We start from the raw sequence: 26,214 nt of genomic DNA on the forward strand, positions 1-26,214 counted from the left end.
ACAGTTTCTGTTTCTATTTAGAGGGATATTCTCCATTTTGTATGACTGAGACATGCCAGCTCTGATTTCCACAAAACAGGGTTGGACTCTATGAGAATAATTTAGCAGCATTCCACAATCATGTAGGATCTAAGAAGCAATAAAAGCCAACACATTACAGTCCTTTAGGATTTTTCAAGTGGGCTAATATACAGAATATTATTTTATACTCACTCCAGTGTTGATGCAGGCATTATTATCTTCATTTTGTAGAATCATTCATTAAACAAACATTTATTGAATACCTATCATGAGTTAGGTACTGTTTTATGCCCAGGGTTAAAAACTACATGAAATGATGAATCAACTCCTTGCCCTCATAGAGTGTAGTATTGTATTGCGAAAAGTAGTTAATAAACAAGTAGCTAAGTTAATGGCAGTAATAAGTGCTATGGAGAAGAAATGAAGCAAGCTAAAATTACAGGGAGTATGTGTGTTTGTGTGTGTGGAGGAGTGCCATATAGGGTCATTAAAGAAGTCCTCACTTATAAGATGTAATTTGACCTGATCAGAAGGAAGCCAAGGAATAAGCCATGTGGATATCTAGAGGAAGAACATTCCAAGCAGAGGAAAAAGCTCCAAGGTAGTAGTGTGCCTGGAATATTTAAGAAGGACAGTGTAGCTGGAGTGGAGTGAAGAAAAGGGAAAATAGGAGGTGTAGAAGGGGTACGGATTGGGCTGTATAAACTACCATAAAGACTTAAGCTTTGGCTTTCAGTGAGATCAGAGGCCAGGAGAGGATTTACTGGGGAGTGACATAATCTGACTTGCATTTTTACAGGAGAATAGATTGTTGGGGACAAGAGAAAAAAACACGTTAGAAGGCTATTACTTAACAGCAATCCAGAAGATGATGTTTAGACCAATGTGAAAGAAGTATAAGTGGTAGGAAAAGCTCAGATTCTAGATATATTTCTAAAGTAAAGCCACTAGGATTTACTGACATGCAGGTGAAAGAAAGAGAGAAGTCAAGGATGACTTCAATATTTTTAGCCTAAGCAAAAAGAAAGAAAAAGCTTACTTATTTACAATGACTGGGAAGGCTGTGAGAGAAATAAGTTTGGTAGGAAATACAAGAATTCAATTTTGAACAAGTCTGAAGTGCCTTTCAGAGAGTCAAGTGCAGATGACCAGTAGGCTACTGAATATATAAACCTGGAGATCAATTGAGTAGTCTGGATTGAAAACATAAATTCGAGCCTTATCAGTTTATAGACAGAATTTAAAGCCAAGAGACTGGGTAAAATCATCTGGGGAATGATTACACATAAAGAAAAGAAGAGGTCTTAGAACGGGGCCTTGGGGGTGTTCTGAAATTCAGGAGTAAGGAGATGAGGCAGAACCACTGAAAGAGACAGACCCACAGTAGCCACTTTGGTAGGAACAAAATCAGGAGACAGAAATACCTTAAAGGCAAATAAAGAAAGTTTTCAAAGAGGAAGGATTTTGGACATGGGTAGGTTAAGAATCGAGAAATTATCCATTGGATTTGTCATCATGGAAATCCTTGGTGATTCTGTCAAAAGTGATTTGGCAGCATATTACAAACAAAAACCTGAATAAAATGGGTTCAAATAAGAATGGGAAGACATAAATGAAAAGATATAGAACTGGGGTATGAATACTTCTTGTGGATTTTGCTATAAAAAAGGAGAAAAATGGGATAGCAGCTGGAAGGGTATGCAGGATAATGTGATTTTTAAAATAACAGGTACTATAGCAATATCTAAAGGACATCCATAGGAAAGGAGAAAATTGATGACGCATGAGAGAGAGAGAGATAAAGAGTAGAGAATTTCCAGAGAAATGGTCTTTAGATGGGAAAGAGGAGGTGAGATGAGATTTAGCACACAAGGTGTAGGCGGTGGCCTCAAGCAGGGTACTAGAAGGGAAGTCCGAATATGTGTGTACAAATGCAAGCAGGTCAGAGAGTATGGGGATAGGAGATTGTGAATGTTCCTTTCTGGTTGTTCCTACTTTCTCAGTGAAACAGAAAGCAAGCATTTCAGCTGAGAGTGAGAGTGGAGTTTTGAGGAAAGTGAAGGTATGGAATAGTCATTGCAAAGTTGAGAGTGAATCGGCTAGGAACGTATAGTAGGAATTCAGGATGGCCCTCAGAGGTCCCTTAATATAAATAGTATAAATATAAAGTGAAAACAGCCAGTGTAATTTTGGCAGATGAGGAGGTTATCAGCTAATCTAAGTAACATAACTGATGAGTGGCAATATGGTGGGTGCCACTCTTGGCAGGGTAATCCATGTCTCTATCCATTATCCTTCAACAATAGATAGATACAACCTACCATCCCATCTCTGATGGGGAAAATGTGAATTCCTTAAAGGTAGAGACTAGTTCACCATGGTGCTCCTACGGAGTAGCATAATGCTTTATACATAATTGTACTCAATAGTATCTTAAATTAAATTGAGCAGGGGATATTTTGATTAGAAAGAACGTGAATTAATGAAAATTGTATGATCTTGAATGACCAAAGTAGCCCCTCAAAGTTATGCAGATATCCTTAGAGTGGCTGAGATAATATGTTCTATGTAAACTGCTAGTTTGTTTTGGAGTTTGAAGGCATGATGCGCCCTACCAGTCATACTTTATATATCTACCTCTCAAGAAACTTTTGACTCTTGATTCTGTTGGTTATTTTTTCACACTTCTGCTCATAGATAATTTTTAAGGGACTAAAGTAAAAAGAGAGCAAGATGACAACACTGCCCATTGCATTACTGAGAAATATATGGTGGCATCTGCAGCCTTTCTCTGGTGCTGTACTGCACCTTGCTTGGACTGCCATCAATCCAGAGTGTCACCCTAACTCAAGAAAGCAGTCCATCATCTCATGCAAGTCTTTCTAGTTATGGGCTTCTAAAATTAGTCTTAGGAATATAGAAATTCATAGATACTATCTCAAGGGCATTTGATGATGCGAGAAACTGGTTTTTTTTTTCCCCTCCTCCAAATATCTGCAGAAAAACTGTCAGTACCCTTGCATTGTAACTTAACATTTCTGGCCTATAGTTGTTCTTTATCTTTTTGTATGTTTGTGTTTTGCTCTCCCAAACACATCATAAATTTATCCGTAACACAGTAGACATCCAATGGAGTGCTTGTATGTAGTTGCTGAATTATTACTTGTTAGTAGAGTGAACTATATCCTCCCCTACCCACCCCTCTCAGAGAAGCAAAAAACGATGCCATCATAGCACTCTAAGACATACATGTTTAACACATTTATATCTCTCTAGTCAGAAATATATATTCAGTTTAGGGGCTTAGGCCCACAAGTTTTTTGAAATATACAGACAAAGGTATACATTTGGAGAGAGGACACAGAAAAACTCTCAGCATTTATTCACAGCTGGACAGTGATTTCAAGACTGCCCAATCAAGGATGCCATATCATTACACAAGTTTCTGAGGTTAGCTTGATGCCATTTTCTTCTCATGTTATTTGTACCATTTATAGTAGAGACACCTTGATAATACAAAGCTGTCCATAATCTAGCTATCTGTCTCTTCTTGGCAATCTCTGCAACTTGGAACCTCTGGTCTGGCTACTGAGACAACATGCAGTTCCATGACCATGCCATGTTACTGCAGGCTTTTGTAGGCCTTCATAGATTAGGGACAGATTGAACTTGTGTAGACAAAATAACAAGGACAAATGAGTGTAACTTAATTGTAGCAGATTTGGGTTCCATATTAGAGTAAACAATAAAATGGCTGCCTTTCAAAGCACTAAGTGATATCAGTGGGATAGGAACAGGGTGATCATCTTCAAGTACAATATCTTATGCATCTTCTAAATACATCTTTTCGTCTACATCTATACCAAACTTATTATTTAACTTAAATTTTACAATTATGATATTATTATGAAATGTTACCTTTTTATAAAACAATCAGATTTATTTTAAAAACAGGAATAAGAAAAGGAACTAAACTAAGAGTGGTTATTATTTATCATTAACATAGAGCTTGGCAAAAAGTGCTTATTTGTGCCAGGATCTATGTTAAGAGTTCTACATAATTTAATTATACTAATGTGAAAAAAATATTACATTTCCACCTTAACTCTTTCATAAAACATTACCATGTAGGTAAGTAAAAAAAACTGCATAAAGATTAAGCTACATACCCAAGGTCACACAGCTAAGAGGCATTTGAACTGTGACTCCAAAGTTGGATGTTCTTAAGCACTTCACTATACTGCTTTCCGAGAAGAGTCCTTTGTATATAGCAAGTAATTAATATGTGTCTATTGGACGAGTAAATAGTCTTATTGGCATTATTATCAATTTTGTATGGTTGGGTTGAAGAGAGAAAAATTATCATTAAAACAAACCATGACTATTTTCTATTTCATAATGCCTTGGTAAAAAAATCTTCTGAAGTTGGCCTTATGTGCCCTACAATAATAGGAAATAATATCCTTAATCAGCTATCTATTTTTAATTAGTCATAGTCCTATAATACCTAACTACCAAGATTTCCATAATTCTGATGTTTTCCCCATAGTTACAGTCTAATTAAGGCTACAGTATAAATTAGTAGGACCAAGAATCTGAAATTCATTAATCACAATAAATTTGAGCCAGTTTTTCACATAATGGAGTTGATGTTACTTACCCACTTTTGTTAGAGTTTTCCTTCACTTCTGGTACCATGCATAAAATTGTATTGGTCAAGTAAACTATTCTCAAGAATCCAAAATATATGGAACACAGGATGAGAAACAATAGTTAAGAAGAGTGAGAAAATTGAGCTGCCCTTAGCTACGTGATAAGAATTATACTAGGTGGTCTGTGATACAAAGTGTTAAAGTAAAAGAAAACCTAGACAAAAAAAGAGAAGTGAACAACTGAGTGAAGAAAGAAAATCCAGGAGAAACAATAATGCTACAAAACATTCCTTTTCATAAAGACCAAGTAGCTCTCAAAATTAGACTCACAGTCTAAAGATAAACAATTTAATCCCAAGCTAAAGCAGCACTCCACAATCAGAAAGAAAAGGCACATCACACTTCTCTGTAAGACCTATGTGTCTTACTAGTATGCATTACTATGTGCACATGCACATAAATACGCAAATCATCCAAAGGTCATCAGATTTGACTTTTACAAAGAAATTTGTTTCAATTAATTAACTATGGTATATCAACAGGCTGCTGCTTAGCAAGAAGGACAAGAAAATCTAACTTGCAAGATGCTCTAAATCTTTTTTCATAGCACGAAAGTAAACTAAAATATGAAGCAATGAAGCAAAGCAGGATTCAGTAAATTTAACATAGTGCAAATGTTTAATAAGCATACACAGCTTTGTGTTCATTCCCATATGTTATCCCCACAATAACCCTGTGAGGTCAAGCTGTCTCATTTGGCAAGCTTTATTCTTTTATTCATGCATGCATTCATTCATTCATTCTTATTAATTCACTGATGCATCCATGCATTCATTCATTGAACAAATATATAATGAGATCTATGTCACAGGATACTACAGTAAACAGAACAAATTCCTGGCCTTACAGTCTATAATATAATAAACAAGTAAGCAAATAGTATGCAATTATAAATTGTGATAAGGGTTTTTGAAGGAAAACAGTAAGTAATTAGCAGTAGAGAGAGAGAAATAATCCTCCAGGAGGAACCTGTGGACAGGAACCCAGATATCTCTGAAAAGGTCATGTTCAAGTTGAAATTCAAAGACCAAAAGGAGCTAGTGGTCCAGTGTGTAAAGAAGAATGTTTTGGATACATGAAACATTGATAGCACAGGTTCTGAGGCAGGAAGCAGTTAAAGCCTTCTAAAACTGAAAAAACAAAAACAATTGTGGCTAGAGCCAATTAGTGAGGGAAAGACTGTCATGCCATGAACTGAAGGAGATAGGCAAAGGCCACATCATGCAAGGACTTGAGGACATTGTACCAAGGAGTTTAAATGCACCACTGGTGCAATGGAAAGCCATTAAAAGGTTGTGACTAAGGGAGGGGAGCTGAGATGATTAGAATTACATATTTTTTTCAGATTATTTGAGCTGTTGGGGGGAAGAGCAGATGAAAATGAAAGATCAGGTGAAATCTTCCTTATCTATAGTCCAAATAAGAGATGATGGTGACTTAGACTCTGATGATATCAGTCAAGGTGAAGATAAACAAACTCTAGAAATCTTTTGGAGGTAGATTTGACAAGAATGATGACGGACTGAATATGGTAGGTGAGAAAAAAGGAAGAATTAAAGGAAATTCTGTTTCTGGTTTAAGCAGCTTGGTAAACAGGGAGACAGAGGATTGAGAGAGAAACAGGACTTCCTGGAATTGAAGGTAGTCAAGAGAATCAATATTGATTTCTGTTGTGTACATCTTTTGAATTCCATGCATTTCAATTTTGAGAACTTCTAATGAGCATCTTGCATATACTAGGCCCTAGACTAGACCCTGAGAAATGAAAATTAAGTAAGATTCAGCCATTTTGCATAAGGAATCAGACTAATAGGGAAGAGAATCACATGAACATTAAAATGTTCTTCAGTGTGATAAATTCCATATTAATTCTGGTGGGGCTCAGCAGCAGTCCTAGAGGTCAGGAGAGGCTTCAAAGCCACAACTCTTAGAACAAATCTTTAAAAATAAAAAGAAGTCACCCTTTTCATTGAAAAAGGCAGGGATAATCATCTCTACATTCTGTTACATAAAACCATATACAAAACAAAGAATTACATCTTTGCTCTTAGCTCATATTTGACACATGCTTAATAAAATTCCTTCAAGTTTTATAAGCCCTTAGTAACCACCATTATGGGCACATACTCTATTAGGTATCACACAACCATGTTGATACCTTGAGTCCTCGAGTTGCCCTTTTCTGTTACAGAGCTTCGATATGCATGTATAAAAGAGTCAGAGAACTATGCCCACATGCAACAAGTCAGTTGGCATGATGTGATAGAGGCTGCCTCTGTGTAAGAGCTGAGAGAATTCAAAACAAAGAGACCACACTGTGGAGTGAGTTTGGTCAGATAGCACTCTCCCTAAAAGACTAAACTTTTACTTGCACTCTGAAGAAACTCTAGGCTGTCTCATTTTTTTCCCCATTCTCTATAATGATTATTCCAATATTTGATACCCTCTCTCTTCACCTCTCCTTTTCACAAACTCATTCCTCACTTACTTTCTATTTCACGTAGTAAATAGAAGTCAGCCATCAAAGTGAATTTTTCTCAATTTCCCACATGCAAATATACAGATACACATCTGTGCTTACATATCAGAGATCAACCATGGCACATAGTCTTTGGATCTCATTCATTTCCATCTTCTCAGGAAACAGTGATATTGATTAAGCTTTCTCTCTTACATATTTAACTCACACTAATAATATCTCTCATCAGCATTTTTCAATGAAGCATAAGATTTTATTAGTCTAAAACACATATTGTAAACATCCTATCTCTCCAAACCTTCTTCAAACCCTATCATTTTAGTGAAACAACTCTATCAATGACTTCCTCATGGAATAATCTATTAAAGTTTTCTAAGTCCTTAACTTAGTTGGTTTCTCCAGTACATTAGCTTGTAAATATTCTCATTTTTCACTCAGGAAAGCAAAAGCACCTTCCTTGACCTTGCATCTCTTATCGGCTACCGACCTCCTGTCTATCTTCATAGGTCAACTAGACACCTCTACTTATGTCTTAAAGACTCTTCAGATTGGAGTAGGGAGATCAAGATGGTAGAGTAGGAAAACACAGAGCTCACTTCACTCCCATGATCTCATCAAAAATACATCTACATATGCAATAAGTCTCATTGAAAACAAACTGGAGACTAGCAGAAAGAGTCTGCACAAACAAGGCTATAAAAAAGATCCACATGGAATCAGGCAGGAAGGGAAGAGAAGGAATCAGGCCCACATCTGTACCTCTGCAAGATAACACAAGAGAAGTGGGAGATTACACAGGCTCAGAGATCCTCCCTAGGGAGTGAACAGTTTGAGCCACATATTGGGCGCCCCAGCTCTGGGGACTGACACCAGGAAGACAAGCCTTCTAGCTGGTCTGAAACCAGCAGGAATAACAGGAGGGCTGTAAGAAACCTAGACTCCATTCATGAGGAGTCTTGCTTACTCCAGAAACAAGGCAGAGGAAACAGACTGCCCCAGCATGCACCCAAGCCTGAGCCAAGTACCTGCTCCAACTCCTCTTGTTCCACAACACAACTCCACACTAGGTAGAGGGCTGCCATGGCCAAGGGAAGTGCATGGTTGTGAGTGATGGAGCCAGCTTGCCATTTGCTTGGACCTAGCTGGCGCCTGCTGAGGCAACACATCATGAGCAGCCTGATACTGTCACTAGTGCCAGGACCACCACAGACTGTGCACCAACTCAGGCCAGGCACCCACTCCAGCTTCTCTTGCTCTATGGCACAAGAAGTGAAGGCTATAGGAACTGAGGGGAGTGTATGCTTGTGGGAAATGGAGTCAGAGCTGACCCAGAATGACATCTGAATGAGGAAAGAATGGACATTCTTGTGGAGGAAGCTCATTGGGAGTGATTTGAAACTCTTACTGGGGTGAGATTGCCACAGCCTGAGCCCCAATCTATGCTGAGCACCCACTCCAGCCCCTCCTGCTCCAGCACTGCTACCTTCTGCAGTGAGAATGCCATTGCTGGGATCAGGGAGAGCATGCACTTAGAAGGAATGGAGCCAGCCCTTAGGGCTTCTGCTTTAGCAACCTGCAGCCTGAACTGGCCTAGGGAGGTGACAGCCACTGAGCAGAAGGGAAGCCCTGCCTCACAACTGGCTCTGGATCTAGACCCTTCATCTCCAGTTCCACATCCTACTAAAGTGATAGCTGCCAGCACATCCTGGGGAGGGGGGGGATGTGATTTGTGCTGTCAGATCCAGCTCTCCCAACAAAGTCCCTTGGCACACACAAATTCTCACACAAGGACACCCCTTCAAGACCAGAATAGGTAAATGTTTCATCAAATTGCACAGAGTCAGAGAAAGTTAAGCAAAATGAGAGGAAAGAAGAATTTATTTCACACAAAAGAAGAAGAGAAAAGCCCCTGAAAAACAATTACTGAAACAGAAACAATTTACCACATAAAGATTAAAAGCATCAGTAATAAAAATGCTAACTGAATTTGGGAAAATAATAGATGAACACGCTGAGAATTTTAACAAGGAACTAGAAAATATATGAAAGAACCAGTCAGAACTGAAGAAAACAACTGAAATGAAAAACATACTAGAATGAATAAATAGCACACTAGGTGACACAGAAGAACATAAAAGTGATCTGGAAGACAGAGTAACGGAAATCAAACAATCAGAGCAGCAAAAAGAAAAACAAATTCTTAAAAATGACAACAGTTTAAGGGACATCTGAGACAACATCAAGAATACCAACATTTGGATTACTGAGGTCTCAGAAGAAGAAGACAGAAAAGGGTCAAAAATGTATTTGATGAAATCATGGCTGAAAACTTCCCAAATCTGAAGAAAGAAAGAGATACTCAGGGACATGAAGCACAAGGGTCCCAAACAAGATGAACCCAAACAGACTCACACCAAGACATATCATAATTAAAATGGCAAAAGTTAAATATCAAAAGAATTCTAAAGGCAGCAAGAGAGAAAAAGAGTCAAATACAAAGGAACCCCCATATGGCTATCAGCTGATTTTTCTGGAGAAACGTAGCAGACTAGAAGGGAATGGCATGATGTATTTAAAGTGCTAAAGAGGAAAATCTGTAACCTAGGATACTCTCCCCAGCAAGATTATAATTTAGAATTGAAGGAGAAAGAAAAAACTTCTAAAACAAGCAAAAGCCAAAGAGTTCATCAATACTAAACCTACACTAAAAGAAATGTTAAACAGTCTTTTCTAAATGGAAAAGAAAAGGCTATAACAAAAAGTAAGGATCTAGAGGGAAGGAAAAATCCCACCAGTAAAAGCGAATATACACTAAATGCTGTGGATCAAACACTTAAATAAGTTAGTATGAAGATTAAAAGACAAAAAAAACTATAAAATCAACTATAACTACAATTAATAGTGAAGGAATAAATATTAAAGATACAAAATATGACACCAAAGCACAAAATGTGGGAAAGGGAAGTAAAAAATTGTAGATCTTTTAGAATGTGTTTGAACTTAAATGACCACCAATTTAAAGTAAGCAGATACAGTTACAGGTCAACATAATATGAATCCCATGTTAACCACAAATCAAAAACCTACATTAGATACACAAAAACTAGAGAAAAGGAAACATAAGAATATCACTGGAGAAAAACATCAAACCACAGGGAAGAGACTAAAAAAAAAACAAAAAATAAGTTAACAAAATGGCAATAAATACATACCTAGCAATAATCACTTTAAATGTCAATGGACTAAGAGTTCGAATCAAAAGACACAAGGTGGCTGATTAGCTTAAAAAAGCAAGACCCAACAAAATGCTGCTTCCAAGAGACTCACTTCAGAGTTAAAGACACATACAGACTGAAAGTGAGGAAGTTGAAAATGATACTTCATACAAATAAAAAAAAAAACAAGAAAGTGGGGGCAGCAATATTCATTTTAGACAAAATGGACTATAAAACAAAGTCTGTAACAAAAGAAAAAAAGGCATTTTATAATAATAAAATGGTCAATACAAGAATAGGATGTAACAGTCATTAACATATAAGTACCTAAACATAGGAACACATAAATATATAAAGCAAATATTAACAGACATAAAGGTAGAAATTGACAATAATACCATAACAGTAGGGGACATTAACACACCAATTACATCAAAGGTCAGATCATCCAGACAAAATATCAGTAAGAAAATAGTACTCTTAAATGACATATTAGACCTGTTGGACTTAATAGGTATTTATAGGGCATTCTATCCAAAAAGGTGAAAATACACATTCTTTTCAAATGCACATGGAATATTCTCCAGGATTGACACATACTAGCCCACAAAACAAGTCTCAACAAATTTAAGCAGATAGAAATACCAAGCATTTTTCTTTCCAACCACAAAAGTATGATACTAGAAATCTATTACAGAAAGAAAAATGGAAAAAACACAAATACGTGAAGCCTAAATGATAAGTTACTAAAAAACTAATGGGTCAAAGAAGAAATGAAAGAAGAAATCAGATAATACCTTGAGACATAATAAAAATACAACCCTCCAAAACCTATGGGATTCAGCAAAAGCAGTTCTAAGGCAGAAGTTTAGTGATACAGGCCTTCCTGAAGAAATAAGAAAAATCTCAAATAAACAACCTAACCTATCACATAAAGAATTAGAAAAAAGTGCAGAGTCAGCAAAGGAATGAAATAATAAAGATCAGAGAGGAAATAAAATAAAAATTTTAAAAATAATAGAAAAGATTAATGAAATCAAGAGCTGTTTTTTTTTAAAGATAAACAAAATTAATAAGCTTTTAGCCAGGTTCATCAAGAAAAAAGAATCCAAGTAAACAAAATAAGAAATGAAAGAGAAATAACAACTGATACCACAGAGATATAGAAAAATCGAAGCAGAATACTAAGAACAGTTATATGCCAACAAACTGGAAAACCTAGAAGAAATGGACACATTTCTTGAAATATAAAACCTTTCAAGACTTACTCAGAAAGAAACAGAAAATCTGAACAGACTGATCACTAGTAGTGAAATTAAATTTGTAATCAAAAACATCCCAGCAAACAAAAGTCCAGGACCAGACAGCTTCACAGAGGAACACTCCTAAATGAATAAAGAAGAGTTAATACCTATCCTTCTCAAACTAGTCCAAAAAAGTTGAAGAGAAGGGAATACTATGTACAATATTTTGCCTTCTTTAGGGGTGGACTTGGAATCATTTTACCATCTGTTTGACTTAGTACTTTATGTTTAAGCAACATTTTAAGGAAATAAAAATCAACTTTCAGAAAAAAATGCTCTTAAAAATGGAGGAAAAGCAAGTCAGTGGCTTCAAACATCATAAATCATAAGAGAAGGAAGTGAATGGTATGCAGAAGTTTTATGTATGTCATCTCATTCAATGCAGACACGCAGCTCAGAGGTGAAGGAATTTCTCAAATTAAGTTAGGCAGTAAAGGTAAGACTCTAACCAGTTCCAGGTGACTCCAAAGTCCATGATTTTTCCAGTGTCCTTCAAACAGTGCAACCAAGAGTAAAACCTAAGTCCCCTGTTTCTCCAGCAGAGTTTCAGAAAAGACTGTATTCCCTTCCACAGTATTGTATTTTTCCCATATTCTGTGGCTGTCTTATGCACAGAAATAGATGAGATTCTTTTGTTGGTATCTTATAGGCCTTCCTATAGACTTTAAGCTTTGACAGAATCATAAAACTTCCATTCTGTGTATACTTAAGAAAACTGCTTTTGAACAAAGACTTGGGACATTAAGTTTTAGCTCACAATACATTTTTGCTTCCAAGTTATAAATAGAGTACAACTTTTTAATGAAAATGCTGACACAACCTAAAGAACAATGGTGTATGACCAAATACACTGCAGAAACAAAGTGATTCTTTCAACAGAACAAGTATTAGGATATTTAGAGAGGGTATTTATAGGATATGTTTAATTAAGTTGTAGATATTAAATTATACAAAATTTTTACTTCACCAAAATGCAATTTAAAAGAGCCCTCAAGATTAATTAGCATTTTTTTTTTCTGTGATTGGGAGATATATCCAATCCAGTATGGAATGGCATCGATTTTTTTAATGAGGTGTTTTTCTGAGTTGGTAGAAAATATATGGGTCAGTAAATGAAATATTGTATACATTTTACCACATTGCTGTAATGGAAGAGTGGTTGTTATTGCAACCTGCTCCTTCTCCATCTCCTCCAATCATGCTCAGATTTGGTGTTTTGATTAAATGCATTTGTTGTACCTTTTGTTGTTGAAGCCAGTCCATTAATACAGTCTGGGAGGGGCTGCTTTTATGAGGCAATCATGGGACCAGGCTGCCTGCTGCCAAAAGGACCTCCTTGAGGAGCTGCAGCAATTAGGGTTCCATTTCTGTGTCAAGCACTGTTAAAAGTTATCTTCAGGCTACAGTTTGTCCAAACATTTACACAATTCCTTCAGCAGACGTCTAGAGTAGCTGGAGGCTGCTTCAAGAGGTTTGGCATTGACACCTGCTCTGCATTGGTCGTAGGAAGCTGGCTGCTGCTACAGACATGGCCTGGTGGAACAATTTCCTGTTTGGACTACCTGAGGCTAAATCTAATGAGGCAAGGGTTGAGCAGGGGTTGAACACAATCAGAAGAGCAGCTCAGAAAGTCAGAATACTAAGCTGGTGTAAGGAAGTCTTTGACAGGAACACCTCCATATCTTCTTTGTATAATTCACTTACTTAAAGAATGTATCTTTGTTATTTCCTTGGATTTCTAGATTCATTATAAGTAATGTATAATATGCAAAAAAATGCACAAAGAATAAATATTTTTAAAAGCCTATAACCATTACTACTTAAGAGTACACTCCTGTTCATATGTTATATGTCCTTCATTTAAATGCTGAATTTATGCAATATACTCCTCCCCTAAACATTATTGTAGGAAAACTTCTTTTAAGATTTATGCAATGTGAAACTCTCAAGGTAGGATTATTCACTTGGAAAAGCTGTCACTCATGCTCATGTGTGTAGCTTGTTTATGAACAGCCACCAGCACCCAAACCAAGAACATTTGATGATGTCTATATTTGTTCCACAGTGACCTAAAAACATCAAATAAAAGGGAGTAATAATGATAACTATGGAAAGGTACCCAGAGGAGCTCATAAGACATTTATTTACTTTGTTTATAGAAAAGGAAGGGCGATTCCATCATAACTGCACCACACTTGGCACTCCGTAACCAAACCAATCATGTATGTTTCCAGAGGCTCTTTCACCAGTCAATGCTGAAACCCATTCTCCCATATTTTTTTTTCAGGAATTCAAGAAGCCTATATACATACACACATACACGCACGCACGTGCACACACACGCACATATAGCAATGGCTCTGAGTCACAGATGACTTTCCAAGATACAGAAATTGTAATAGAAATCACTGTCGGAAAAAAATCAAATCTTTATGTGTTTTAAAAGAAAATTAGCTCATTTAAACATTCAAACTCCATACTTTTCAATTACATGTTATACTACCTGAGATAAGTTGAAAGTAGGCCAATCCATCAGAGTTCATTGCTCAAGTAGGGCAAATATAGACCTCAAACTGTAACTATCTTCAGAGTTCTCCAGTGCTGATAATAAAAATGTCATATAATAACAAAATCAACATGTATTGAGTACCCATTATATGTCTGGAACTGATTTAGGCATATTGCATATATAGTCCTTAATTCTGAAAATAATTTTGCAAGGTAGGCATTTATTATTATTCTTACTTCACAAATGAGAAAAGTGAGACAAAGAGATGCTGAAATGCTTACTGAGGTTCATAACGCTAGTGAGAAAGGAGAGCTCAACAAGTTCTGCTTGACTCCAAAACTTAAGCTCCTACTACTGTGCAACGCTCTCTACTTAAGTGATGAGTGGAAAGTTCAGTAGAAATAATGTTAATCCACACTGAAATGACCATGTAATGCCAATACATACCTGTGCCTTGTATTGTTAACAATCACTGACACTAAAAAACCCAAGGCAAATATTCTTTCACATATCACCAGGGCTCCCTGTTTTGCTGTCAGTCTCCCTGCTTCCCTGTCAGTCTCCCTGCTTCCCTCAACATCACTTTTGTCTCTACCACAAATTCAAACCAATAACTCAATTACCTCAATTGGAGGAGAGAGGTATCCACTGCCCTGAGAGTTTGTATGAGTTGAAATATACTAGCTATCTGCTCATCAATAAAAACTATCAAAGAAGTGTTTCCAAACATGCACCCATCAGAGAATTAAAGTTTAACCTTTGAAGTATAACATGCTTTTTGTATTTTGAACTTCTTTTTAATTTGCAAAATTTTAGTCACCACAGTTAGAAGTCACAAAGGTAATTCTTCTCCAATAAAATCTTTCAACATAATTTTAGATTTTTATGTGTTGACTCATGGCCAACATTTATGAATGTCATAGAATAGGTAGGTACTCTGTAAATGAGTTCTGAGCATTGAAATGTTGCTTTAACCCACTTCAACACAATTACTGTTTGTTTATTTATAGATGTCTCTCAGCTTATACTACATAATTGAGGTTGCTGGACACTAAGTAAGTAAAAACATTCAGTATATATAGCTGAAGGTTCCTTAAGTCAATGTCAGAGAAAACAAAAACTCAATCCTTCCAGGGATTTTTCTGGACCCAGAGACAAAGCCCTTGAATTGGAAAAGCTACAGATCCAACACAGTATAGCTTTTTTGTGTTCTTTATAATTTATAAATTATTGAATCACCACATACTCTATGAGCATCCCTCTATAAACCTGTGAAAAACAATCTTGTAGCTTATAGTTCTGTCATGGAATGATTTCTGAGAGAATATGTCATATTTAATTCCTACATGAAATGATGAAACCAGGAAGAGGAAAGATAGAGCCTAGCAATCCTCTTAAAGAATATCCATTATTAAAATTTCTTTAGCTCTGAATGGAAGGACATAAGTAAATTTCTGAATAGTCAGTTTTATTATAACTCTCTTTACATAATGGTTATCTACAAGGTCTTCTTCTCCAAACAAATCATATAAGACCAGAAATCCTGACAGTATTGTGAACGAAGGCCTCCAAATGTGCTACTATGGCTGCCAATATGGTTGTCCAACAATGCAATGTTGCTCAACATTCAATTTAGAGAATCTAGGTTGCACCTACCATGACACAAGGCACACACAGCTACTGAAAAGCCAGTCTCTTTTGAATTCATTATTTTCCACAGGAAACTCTAGGGCATAAATTTTCTCAGGAGAGACGGTTAATTACATCAGAAACAGTAACAAATTGGGTTGCAAAAGGATACCAAAAAATATTTTTTGTGATGCCAAAATAATATTTACTTCTCTGAGCTTCAGTTTTCTCACCTGTTAAATAAGGAAAGAGCTATCCTTTGGCAAAGTCGGGTGTGGACTACGAGTAGGTAGATTATACTTTCAGGAATCCTATAGAAGTTCTGACTAGTGTTCTCAATAGAAAGCCAAAGCATTCTTTCAGTACACGAAAGTGTTAAGTGTTGTAAACAAATATCAAAACAAACATAAACAAACAAACCCCCTTTCATGATAAAAACACTCTAACTAGGAATAGAAGGGAACTTCCTCCATTTGATAAAAGGCATCTATAAAAAAATCCACAGCAAACATCATATTTAATGTTAAAACACTGAATTTTCCCCTAAAATCAAGAACAATACAAGAATATCTGCTCTTGTCAATTCTATTCAATATTGTACTGAATATTCCAGCCAAGACAGTTGGGTAAGGAAGTGAAATAAAAGCCATCTGATTGGAAAGGAAGAAGTAAAACTATCTAATAGGTTCAGCAATGTTACAGGTACAAGAACAATAAATAAAAATTGACTGAATTTCCACACACTAGCAATGATCAATTTGAAAATGAAATCAAGAAAACAAACTCATTTATAATAGCAGCACAAATAATAAAATGCTTGGGAATAAATTTAGCAAAAATGAAAAACTTATACTCTGAAAGCTATTAAATATTTAAGAAGATCTAAATAAATAGGAAAATATTCATGAGATATTTAACAATTTTGAACAAGCTTTAATATTGTTAAAATGACAATATTCCCCAAATTAATCTACAGATTCAAAGCAATTTTTATCAAAAATTCCAAATGATTTTTTATGGAAATTGACATGTTAAGCTAATCCTAAAATTCATATAAAAATGCAAAGGATCCAGAATATCCAAAACAATCTTGAAAAAGAAGAACAGTTGAAGATGCATATTTCTCAATTTCAAACTTACAAAGCTGTGGTAATCAAGACAATACGGTACTGGATAAAGATAGCCATAGATCAATGGAATGGAATTGAAGGTTCATAAATAAACCTTTACATTAATAGTCAATTGATTTTCAACAAAAATGGAACGGCAATTCAATGGGAAAAGAAAATACTTTTCAACAGATGGTTCAGGGACACTTGGCTATCCATATATACTATATATACACAAAAATTAGCTCAAAATAGATCATAGATCTAAATGTAAGAGCTAACTATAAACTCATAGATGAAAACACAGGAGTAATTTTGTGACCTTGTTATGTGAAACCTCCTTAGATATGACAAGTGACAACAAAAAGATAAATGGGACCTGATCAAAATTTAAAATTTTTGTGCTTCAAATAATACTATCAAAAAGGAAAAAGACAATTAATATAATGGTACAAGATATTTACAAATCATATACGTAATAACAGACCATTATCTCCAAAGATAAATGAGTAGCCAATAAGTACATGAAACAATGCTCAACACATCACTAAACATTAGGGAAATGCAAATCAAAGCCGCAATGAGATACTACTTCATACCCACCAGGATGAGTAAAATTTAAAAAGATAATAACAAATGTTGATGAAGATATCAAGAATTTAAACCCTCATACATTGCTGATGGGAATGTAAAAACTGTGCAACTACTTTATCCATACAAAAACTGCATGTGAATTCTCACAGTAGTATTATTCATAATATTGAAAAAGGGCAAATAACGCAAATGGCTCCAATGTTACGTTAAGTGCAAGAAGCCAGACACAAAACATCACACATATTTTATAATTCCATATATAGGAAATGTCTAGAATAAGCAAATCCATAGAGATGGAAAGCAAATTAGTGATTGCTAGGAGCTGAGGGGAGGAAGAATGGGGAATGACTGCTAATGAGCATGGAGTTTCATTTAAGGTCATGAAAATATTCTAAAATTGGTTGTAGCGACAGTAGCACAACTCTGTGAATGTACTACAATCACTGACTGTGCACTCTAAATGGATGAACTGTACACTGTATGAATTACATCTTAGTAAATCTGTGGGGAAAAAAATAAGAACACTGATGGAAAACAACAGTAACAACAACCAAAAAAACCAAAACCAAAACAAAACAAAAAAACAAATCCACATATCCATAGGAAGAATATCATAAGGATTTACATTAATTTTGTATTCTATCAGATCCTTGGCTCCATGGCAAAAAAGAGAAGGTAGGAAGAGGTAGGTGAATGCTGAGGACCCAAAATCAGTCAAGTTGGGTAAAGAGGGAATTCTAGGGAAATATTAAAAGGTGCAGAAAGAGAACACTGGGACACTGACCACAAACTTTGCTTTCAGTTTTATTGTTGACCTGCCTTTGGGTTACAGATGGTTACCCAGCATTCCTCCATATAGATTCTCAGATCTTGCCAACAACTTGAGTACCTAAAACATTCATCTCTGTGCAGGGCATGTTGGGTATACATTTACATGGCTTTTGTTCTATATTCTGTACAGTTTTTATGTGTGCTCACTGGAAATGCCCTTTCATCTCTCTCAGGAACCAATATCACCCCTAAATTCCATAAGTACTGTGGATTCCCTTTCTGAGCATGTTTCAAAAATCAGTGTACAAAACAAAATTATTTGTTTGCTGTGAGTCCTACAGTTCCCAACAGGCTTTTTCAGACCTACAGAATAAACCAGTATAAGCTCAAAGTATTATAAGGACCAGAAGAGAGGGACCAGAAGGAATGTATCCGTTGTGTCAGTCTAACCTTCTTCACACTTTCCTTGATTTAAATAAGGCCTTTACTCCAGCCAAGTTGGAATCAGAGCCATTCCACAGAGCTCACTTTTCTCAAAGGGTATTGTGATTTTTCTAAGATAATTTCCCCTTCGCATTCTTTTCTAACCCCATGGCTACCACCCTTATGGCCAGATGCACTCTAATCCCAGTGCAGACCAATTTAAGGCCCTGTACTCTGCAATTTTCCATAATTTTCCTAAGATTGCGATTATCTGGTAATGTCCTGACTTTTTGTTCTATAAGGGAACTAACTGCTGATGGTATGAAAACCTTGCCCTAAAAAATAAAAATTGTATCCAGTCTTTGGAAAGAAAATATTCGTCAAAGCCATCCTGGGTGTAATTTCCCAGCAGCAGAGTTTGCCTGGCGGGTGCTGTGTTCGTAGGAGCTCTGGAAACACCCAGAGAGCAGACACAACATTATGACAGGGGTGGACGTTTCTAAGTACCACAGTCTGGGTATTTCTGTGGCCTCTATACAGAATGAGGTCACACAATGAACTGTGGTGGAAAAAAAATGTCAGGGAGGAGCCACCAAAAAGAAAGAGGGAAAAAAAACCTTTATAAACTATTACAGAATAGCTTATACACATTGTATTAACTGGTTTCAATTAGAGTGAATGATCCCAACTGCGGGTAATGGGAGGTGGTCTGGGAGAACATGCTGAAACAATTAACACTTTAAAAGAACATCTCCTCTGGTTTCTTTGAGGAATGTCTGTTTTTATTGGTTTCTCGTAAAAGAGAAAAATTACTTTCATAATCTAAAGAGACATAGTGGGGAAATGTTAATATGCTTTTAAATTAAAAAGAGTATCTAGCCCCACTCTTCAAAAATGGCTTTCTATTACTCAGAATACAAACATCTCTTGGTAATATGACACTCTTATATCATCAGTTTCTTCCTGTCAGAGAGCAAAATGTTTCTTTTCAAGAGCTTCAAGATTTCTGCTTTTAAAGTCAGAGAGTTCTGACTGTCCTAGCCTGAATTCCATTCTGAAGAAAGGAATACAAAATAAATACAAGTCAGTAGCTCTAAGTTAATGAGAGTTACTGCCTGTTTTTTTATGCTTTTCTTTACCAATTCATACTGCTCGTCTACTTCCTTCTAGAATGACCTATCCTTTCCTCTATTTTATCTCAGTACTTTTCAAGCAATTACCAGGCTCCAGATGTTAGTTAACACTTGTTATGCATTATCATATAAATCTCAAAATATCTTGTTACATGCATAAACTCAGAGAGATTACATAAATTGTCTAACGTTTTATATATATGGCTAGTAAGTGGCAGAGTTCATGTTTTAACACAAACCTTATTCAATTCTAAAGCTTGTATTCTTAACTATTAAGAAATACTGCATCTTCTGTCTTCCAAAATTCATCCTGAAGCAAATCTCCATTCTGAAAATCAATAGCTTTTTCGTACAGACCATTTAATAGCATGTATTACACATATAATGATTAATTACATGTATTGTTCCCTGCTCTATCTTGAGGAATCCAAGGGTCAGTTATAACTTACAAAATATGCTCTGTAAATGCTTCTTGATTGAGTAAATAAGCGTTGATGTATTCAGAGAGCAGTGTTCTTATTTGCAAATGCTCCCATGATTTTAAAAATATTTCATGTATCTATTTATGGTTGAATATTATACACTAGAGATATACAGATTTAATAATATCCATGATAAGCTCCATAATAGCAGGGACCTTATTTTCAACTTAGCTTTTAGAAATTCCTCTAATTGCATTATTTTTTAATTTCCAAGAAGTAAGGGGGTGTGCAAACATGCAGAGAAACAAAGCAATTACCCTAGACAAATCATGTGCATGTGTATATCATATGTTTATTAAATAAAATCACGCATTACAGCCATTTTTAAGTAATGCCTAATAAGTAAGATTGTGTTTGGGGACTTTCCTCAAAGTGACCAAATCCACACATAGGCCATAACCATATTAAGTGGTCCAGAGATACGGCCTGAAATGCAGCAGCTGCAGCCAGTCAAGTCTAAGGTTCTTTACTTCCAAGTGCCAGGAACTAATTCTTAGCCTAGTTCATCACAGATTCATGGATCTGCCTGCCTTCACCTGAGCCCCAGAACCTGTTTATAAGTGGCAGGGGTTCAGGTAACCACTGTGTTCACATTCATGATCCTACAAACCACTGAGCATACAATTAAATTTAAAGTGTAGAGGTGAGGAAGGGTATCCTTCTAGTGCTTAATGTAGCCATATAAGGACAGAGAAATAAACAAAACTGTCACACTTCTTTCCAGAGAAGATATTTCATTTATAATTATTCAGCAAGTATAAATATGTCCATGTAATACATAATTATTGGGGGTAAGATTTCTGTACACAATAATTGTGCCTAAAAGGAAAAGTCTTTAAAAATACCTCTTGGTCTCACTATTACAGAGGTGTAGAGTGCCAAAAGAGAGCATCCAGGAAGGGAGTGAGCAAGTTGTAATAGAAGTCATTTTCAGGGCAATATGTAGCTGTTGACAGGCATTTGCAAAGCAATTTGGAGAGAGAATCCTTAGAAAAACCAATGACAAAAGCTCTGCACTGAAAATAAACCTGGGGGCATATGCGCACAGACCAAGACTTTTTTGAAAAGAATAATAAAGTTCAATTATAAGGGTACAATCATTTCAGAGTAAAACACCAAGAAACAAGAATAGGACAGTAGGGAGAGAAATGTAGGAAAGAATCAAGTCAATTTGATAAATGTACAAAGATAACAGAAACTATCCATTTATTATGAATGTAAATACGTATTAATTTATTGATAATTTGTTTTAGCCCATGGACCTCTTGAGACAGACAAGACATTCTCTTAAACACAGGATGCTAAGATTTTCTCTATTGCCTGACAGATGAGAAAATGGAAATACCAGAAGTACTTTACATATGATATGTAGTTTTTATTTCATAAATATGCTTTTGCTAACTACAGTTAACCCATCCATATTTCTCATTGTATAATGTGAATTAAGTCATTACCAAATTATTCTTTCCTCATTTTTATGTACCCAAGTATATAACCAGATATTTGGAATGAATAGACCACTGTAAAATATCAAAATCCCAATGTTTGGAGTGCTTCTTTCTGTCTGAGACTACTACTCATCACACCAGCTCCAAGGAGAGCTCCATAAATGCTGCTAACAGGGGATATAGGTTAAGGGGGGCGGGGGGTCTTTTCTTTTTGGCTGCAAATAAATAAAATAATACCCCCACCCCAAAGAAACAAAATAAAACAAAACAAAATCTAGATACCGTAAGGAAAAGAGTAACTTATTTCCAAACTATTGTCCTTTATTTATATGATTGAATGATGATACCAGTTCGGTACCTCTCTGGCACAAATTTCAAATTCCCAGCAAAGAGACTCCAACTGGCCCACCTGGGATCAGATATTTACCTCTGGATCAGTCAGTCATGGCCAGGGACAGACTCACAGACTCATCAATACATGGTCCCTGGGAGCCTACCTTTGTAGATGAGGGTTACTGATAGAGAAAACAGAATCATGGGTTGTGCAACTCTCCAGAAAGTGCATCTGCCCCATTGGGAGATGTATTACTTTTCAGTAAAAGGCAAAGGCAATCTATATAACCAGCAGCTCCCAATTCCATGGCAGAAACAGGAAGAAATATCTTTCTGATGCTCTCACTTGACCATAGAACTGAGAATCAGACTTTAATGTTGGCATTTCCAACTTGTGATCTTCAGGAAGGGTTTTAAACATAGTCATCTATTTGGTCCCTAACATCCTACAACAGGAAGACCTAATCTGGGATTCCCAGATTCTAAGTGGTCCAACTCCAAGGTAATAATGAAAGATGAACCGTTTTTAGTAATTTTTAGTAATCCAAGAGACAGAATTCTAATAATGGATTTACTTGCAATAAAACTGCACAAAGTAACTAAAATATCAAATTTCTTTTATTTTGGGCTGAAGTTATCAGTGTATTGGAGGATCAGCTACTAATCAGAATTCTTACTGGTGTTACACATGGATGTATTTGATAAAATTGGACCACTATCTTATTTATCTTTTTATCTCTGACAATTGGCATAGTACCTGATATAGTTGAATCAAAATACTAAATTTTATCTCGTTTGAAAACAAAATTTCTCAAAACATATATTCAATGGTACTCTGTGAAGGAAAATGTATAAAAGGAGACTTGAAGGTGAGAAATGGAAACCACCCACCTAAAAAAGTAAAAATACATTCATTCCTCTTCAGCAAGAAATGTGAGAGTTGTAAAATAATGTACTAAAACTTACCATAAAGAGGAAATCTACAGATTGAAGATTCACTTATTAAATCTACACTTACAGTGTTCCTACCATGTACCAGAGATTTACCGAGGTGTAGGTATACTAGGGCCCTGAAGAGCACGTGGTCTTCTTGGAGAAATAGACACATAAATCAGAAATTGTGAGATAATGTCATGAGGCATACAATAACAGGAGTGACTGATGAAGAAACAGAATTATTAAAACTCGTCTTTTCTCTGGTATCAGCAGAGTCCCTAAGCATGCACTCCCCTCTGACCGTCTGCTTACAAAAATGTGACTTTTTTTATTCTCCAAATCTCCAACAAATCTAGGCTGCCTCCGCACTGCAGGAATGCCTCCAAAATTTAGCATCATCATCTCTCCTTCATTAAAGGTGATCCTACCTTTGCATCCTTCCACATGTAGATAAAAGACAAATAAAAAGGCTTCATTCTCTCACACAACCTGTATTCAAAGTAGGCTCCCCTAGGCCTACTGCCTTATAACACTGTCAATAAGTCATACTATGATAGTCCAGCTGCACCTTTCAGAAGCTTGTACCACAACAACAATGTTCAGAGAGCTCCACGTATCATTTTATGCTGCCTGCAAGGTGAGTTAAATGAGGGGAATGCTCCAAAAGTAACTTCTGAACTTCTTGTCCCCATCACACACAAATTATTTCATGACATGCAAACTGTCACAGCACACACAGTTCCCAGACGAACCATTGCCATTTCCTCATTTCCATCAGGCAATGTATGTATCATACAAATCAGCCACTTTCTTCACTTATTTCAGAGCACAGCATAATGGAATGAGTTCATGAAAGGACAGTCAGCGTGTCTATATTCTATTCCCAGTTTTACAATTGATGCATCATTCTTACTCCCTTTGCATTTAAGTCTCCTATTTGCAACACAGGAATAATGACATAGTACCTGTTTGTTTCTAAGGCACTTGAAAATTCTCTGATGGAAGATTTCATACAAATGCAGAGGCTATAATTATACCAGAAAGACTTCAAAATTGCAAATCTGTGTACTCATCACTATTAAACAGTCAACACAACAATGGCAGAAGAGAAAGAATCCTTCTCTAAGGCATCTAAAATCAAGCATTGCTGAATATGCAGCTATTGAGAAAAATATATGTGAAAAAATACTCATTTTAAAGACCGTTTAATTCTAAACCATAACACATTTAGACAAATCCTTCACAAGTTATCCTGACTCCAAAAAAGAAATACATGAAATCCCTAATCAGATATTTCTTATAATGCAGAACTTTCTGAGAAGATATTCTTTCTCTTTTCAAAAGTTTTGTTGTACTCTAGAATTCAAGAGAGTATTCTAGCCCATTCCACTAAGGTTGTTCCAAACATATTATATTGTTCCAAAATATAAAAATAATTCTCCTTTAATCTGGCCAATCTTAGAATAATCAAATAATCAAACTTACAGTACAGTGGTGGACAGGCATCCAAGCAGGGGCTTCCACTGAACAATTCTGGGCTGGGCATTTACCTTGGTTTTGCTGCAAATAAGTAAGAACAATATTATGTTCTATAAATTATGTGCAGCATACACTGGTTGACTTGTTTATCATCAATATGTTTATTACCATATTTACAAGTATAGGAAGAGCTTTGAGAATGACTTTTCAGTGCTGAAATAAGTTCGGTTATGTAATTTCTACTCTTATCAAAGCACAGGAAAGTATTCTTTGCTTTTTGTATTACTCTAATAGGTTTTGGCAACAGGCTTCCTCAGCAGCTGGCCTTTCAGGTGCCAACAGGAACCATCTGAAAAGCCTCCTACCCCAGAGGCAGGTCTCTCCTCCAGGCTCCCAGACAACACTGATACATGCCATACCCCTGTGAGATCCCTTGTGTCATGGTATGGAAGGACCTGTTTATTTGTCTTTCCTTCCAGATTATGAGCTAGTGGTGATGATTCTCTCCAGGGCATTTCATGGAATCCCAGAATGTAAAACTGTACAGGATATATTTTCAAAGGCTTTTCTTGTCACATCAAAAACTGAGGTGCAAAGAAATGAAACAAGGAGCACAGAGATTTGACATTCTAAACCATTTGCCAAGCACTTCTTTTCACATAAGAAATGTATCTCAGGCTAACCTAATCTTTTGTTGTAACTCCTATAAATTCACTTCTAATTGGCCTTTTAGAGATAATGAAATGTTTTCCTTTAACCAACAATACAGCTTCATCCCTGTAATAACGAGTGCTGATTAGTGCTAAAAGGTGAGGAGGTGATTCTAATAAAGCGTCTTTTATCTTTTATTTATTTTATTGTACACTCAATTATAACACAGAAATACTAATAATAATGTTAATAATAATCATGTAAACCACAGCTGTGATTTTTTAAGCTACTATAAATATGCTAGCATTCATTCTGGTCTCATTGTATTATCACTAATGGCTACAACAAATGTCAATAAAAGTATTGCTATGCCCACTGCACAGGAGAGAAAACTGAGGCTCACTGAGGGTAAGCAATTCACCTTTAAATTACCCTACAAGAAAGCAGCATAACTGGGATTGCAGCAAGAATTTGGCTGACTGCTGTCCATGCACGCCTCTTCTATGAGAAGCTGGTATTTTTCATTTTCTGTTTAATGGGGCTTAAGACATGTCATCAACTAATATGATTTCATCTTATCAATGATCCTAACATGTTTGACTTAACTGGAATTAAGTATTGAATTCAGTACTGTGTTAAGAATTCTTTTTTATGATTTGTAAGCTTATTTGAGCAACCTTTATTTAGGTGATCTATTTTTAAGGCATCACTAAACTCTGAAGTGCTGTTTGAGTGATTATTGATAAAGTTGCCATAAAAATACACTTAGATCATCAATCCCCATGCTCAGTTTTCTTGTTTAAATCAGAATATAACATACAGTACCAACAGGGTATATAAGATGCACTGGACTGGTGTCATATGACCACAATTTCAAGCAAAGCTTACGGATGTGCTTGCTGCCAGGACGTGCTTTTGAGTCTTGGTAGTCACATCTGTAAAACAGTGTTAGTATCCTACCTAGTTCACGAGACTGTTTTCAGATG

General features: G+C 36.0%; 1 protein-coding gene across 11 annotated transcripts in view; it reads right to left on the reverse strand.

The window, feature by feature from the left end:
* Positions 1-26,214, reverse strand: part of DLG2 (discs large MAGUK scaffold protein 2) — a 1,704,777-nt gene that overhangs the window by 1,345,908 nt on the left and 332,655 nt on the right. For 10 of the 11 annotated variants that reach the window (XM_032488772.1, XM_032488771.1, XM_032488766.1 and 7 more), the window contains one exon: positions 24,584-24,658. The exons of the other annotated variant lie outside the window; for it this stretch is intronic. In XM_032488772.1, coding sequence (XP_032344663.1) covers positions 24,584-24,658 — 75 coding nt within the window. The remainder of the gene's footprint in view (positions 1-24,583; positions 24,659-26,214) is intronic. 11 annotated transcript variants of the gene reach the window in all.

The sequence above is a fragment of the Camelus ferus genome, chromosome 10, assembly GCF_009834535.1.
Source record: "Camelus ferus isolate YT-003-E chromosome 10, BCGSAC_Cfer_1.0, whole genome shotgun sequence".
NCBI lineage: Eukaryota > Metazoa > Chordata > Mammalia > Artiodactyla > Camelidae > Camelus > Camelus ferus.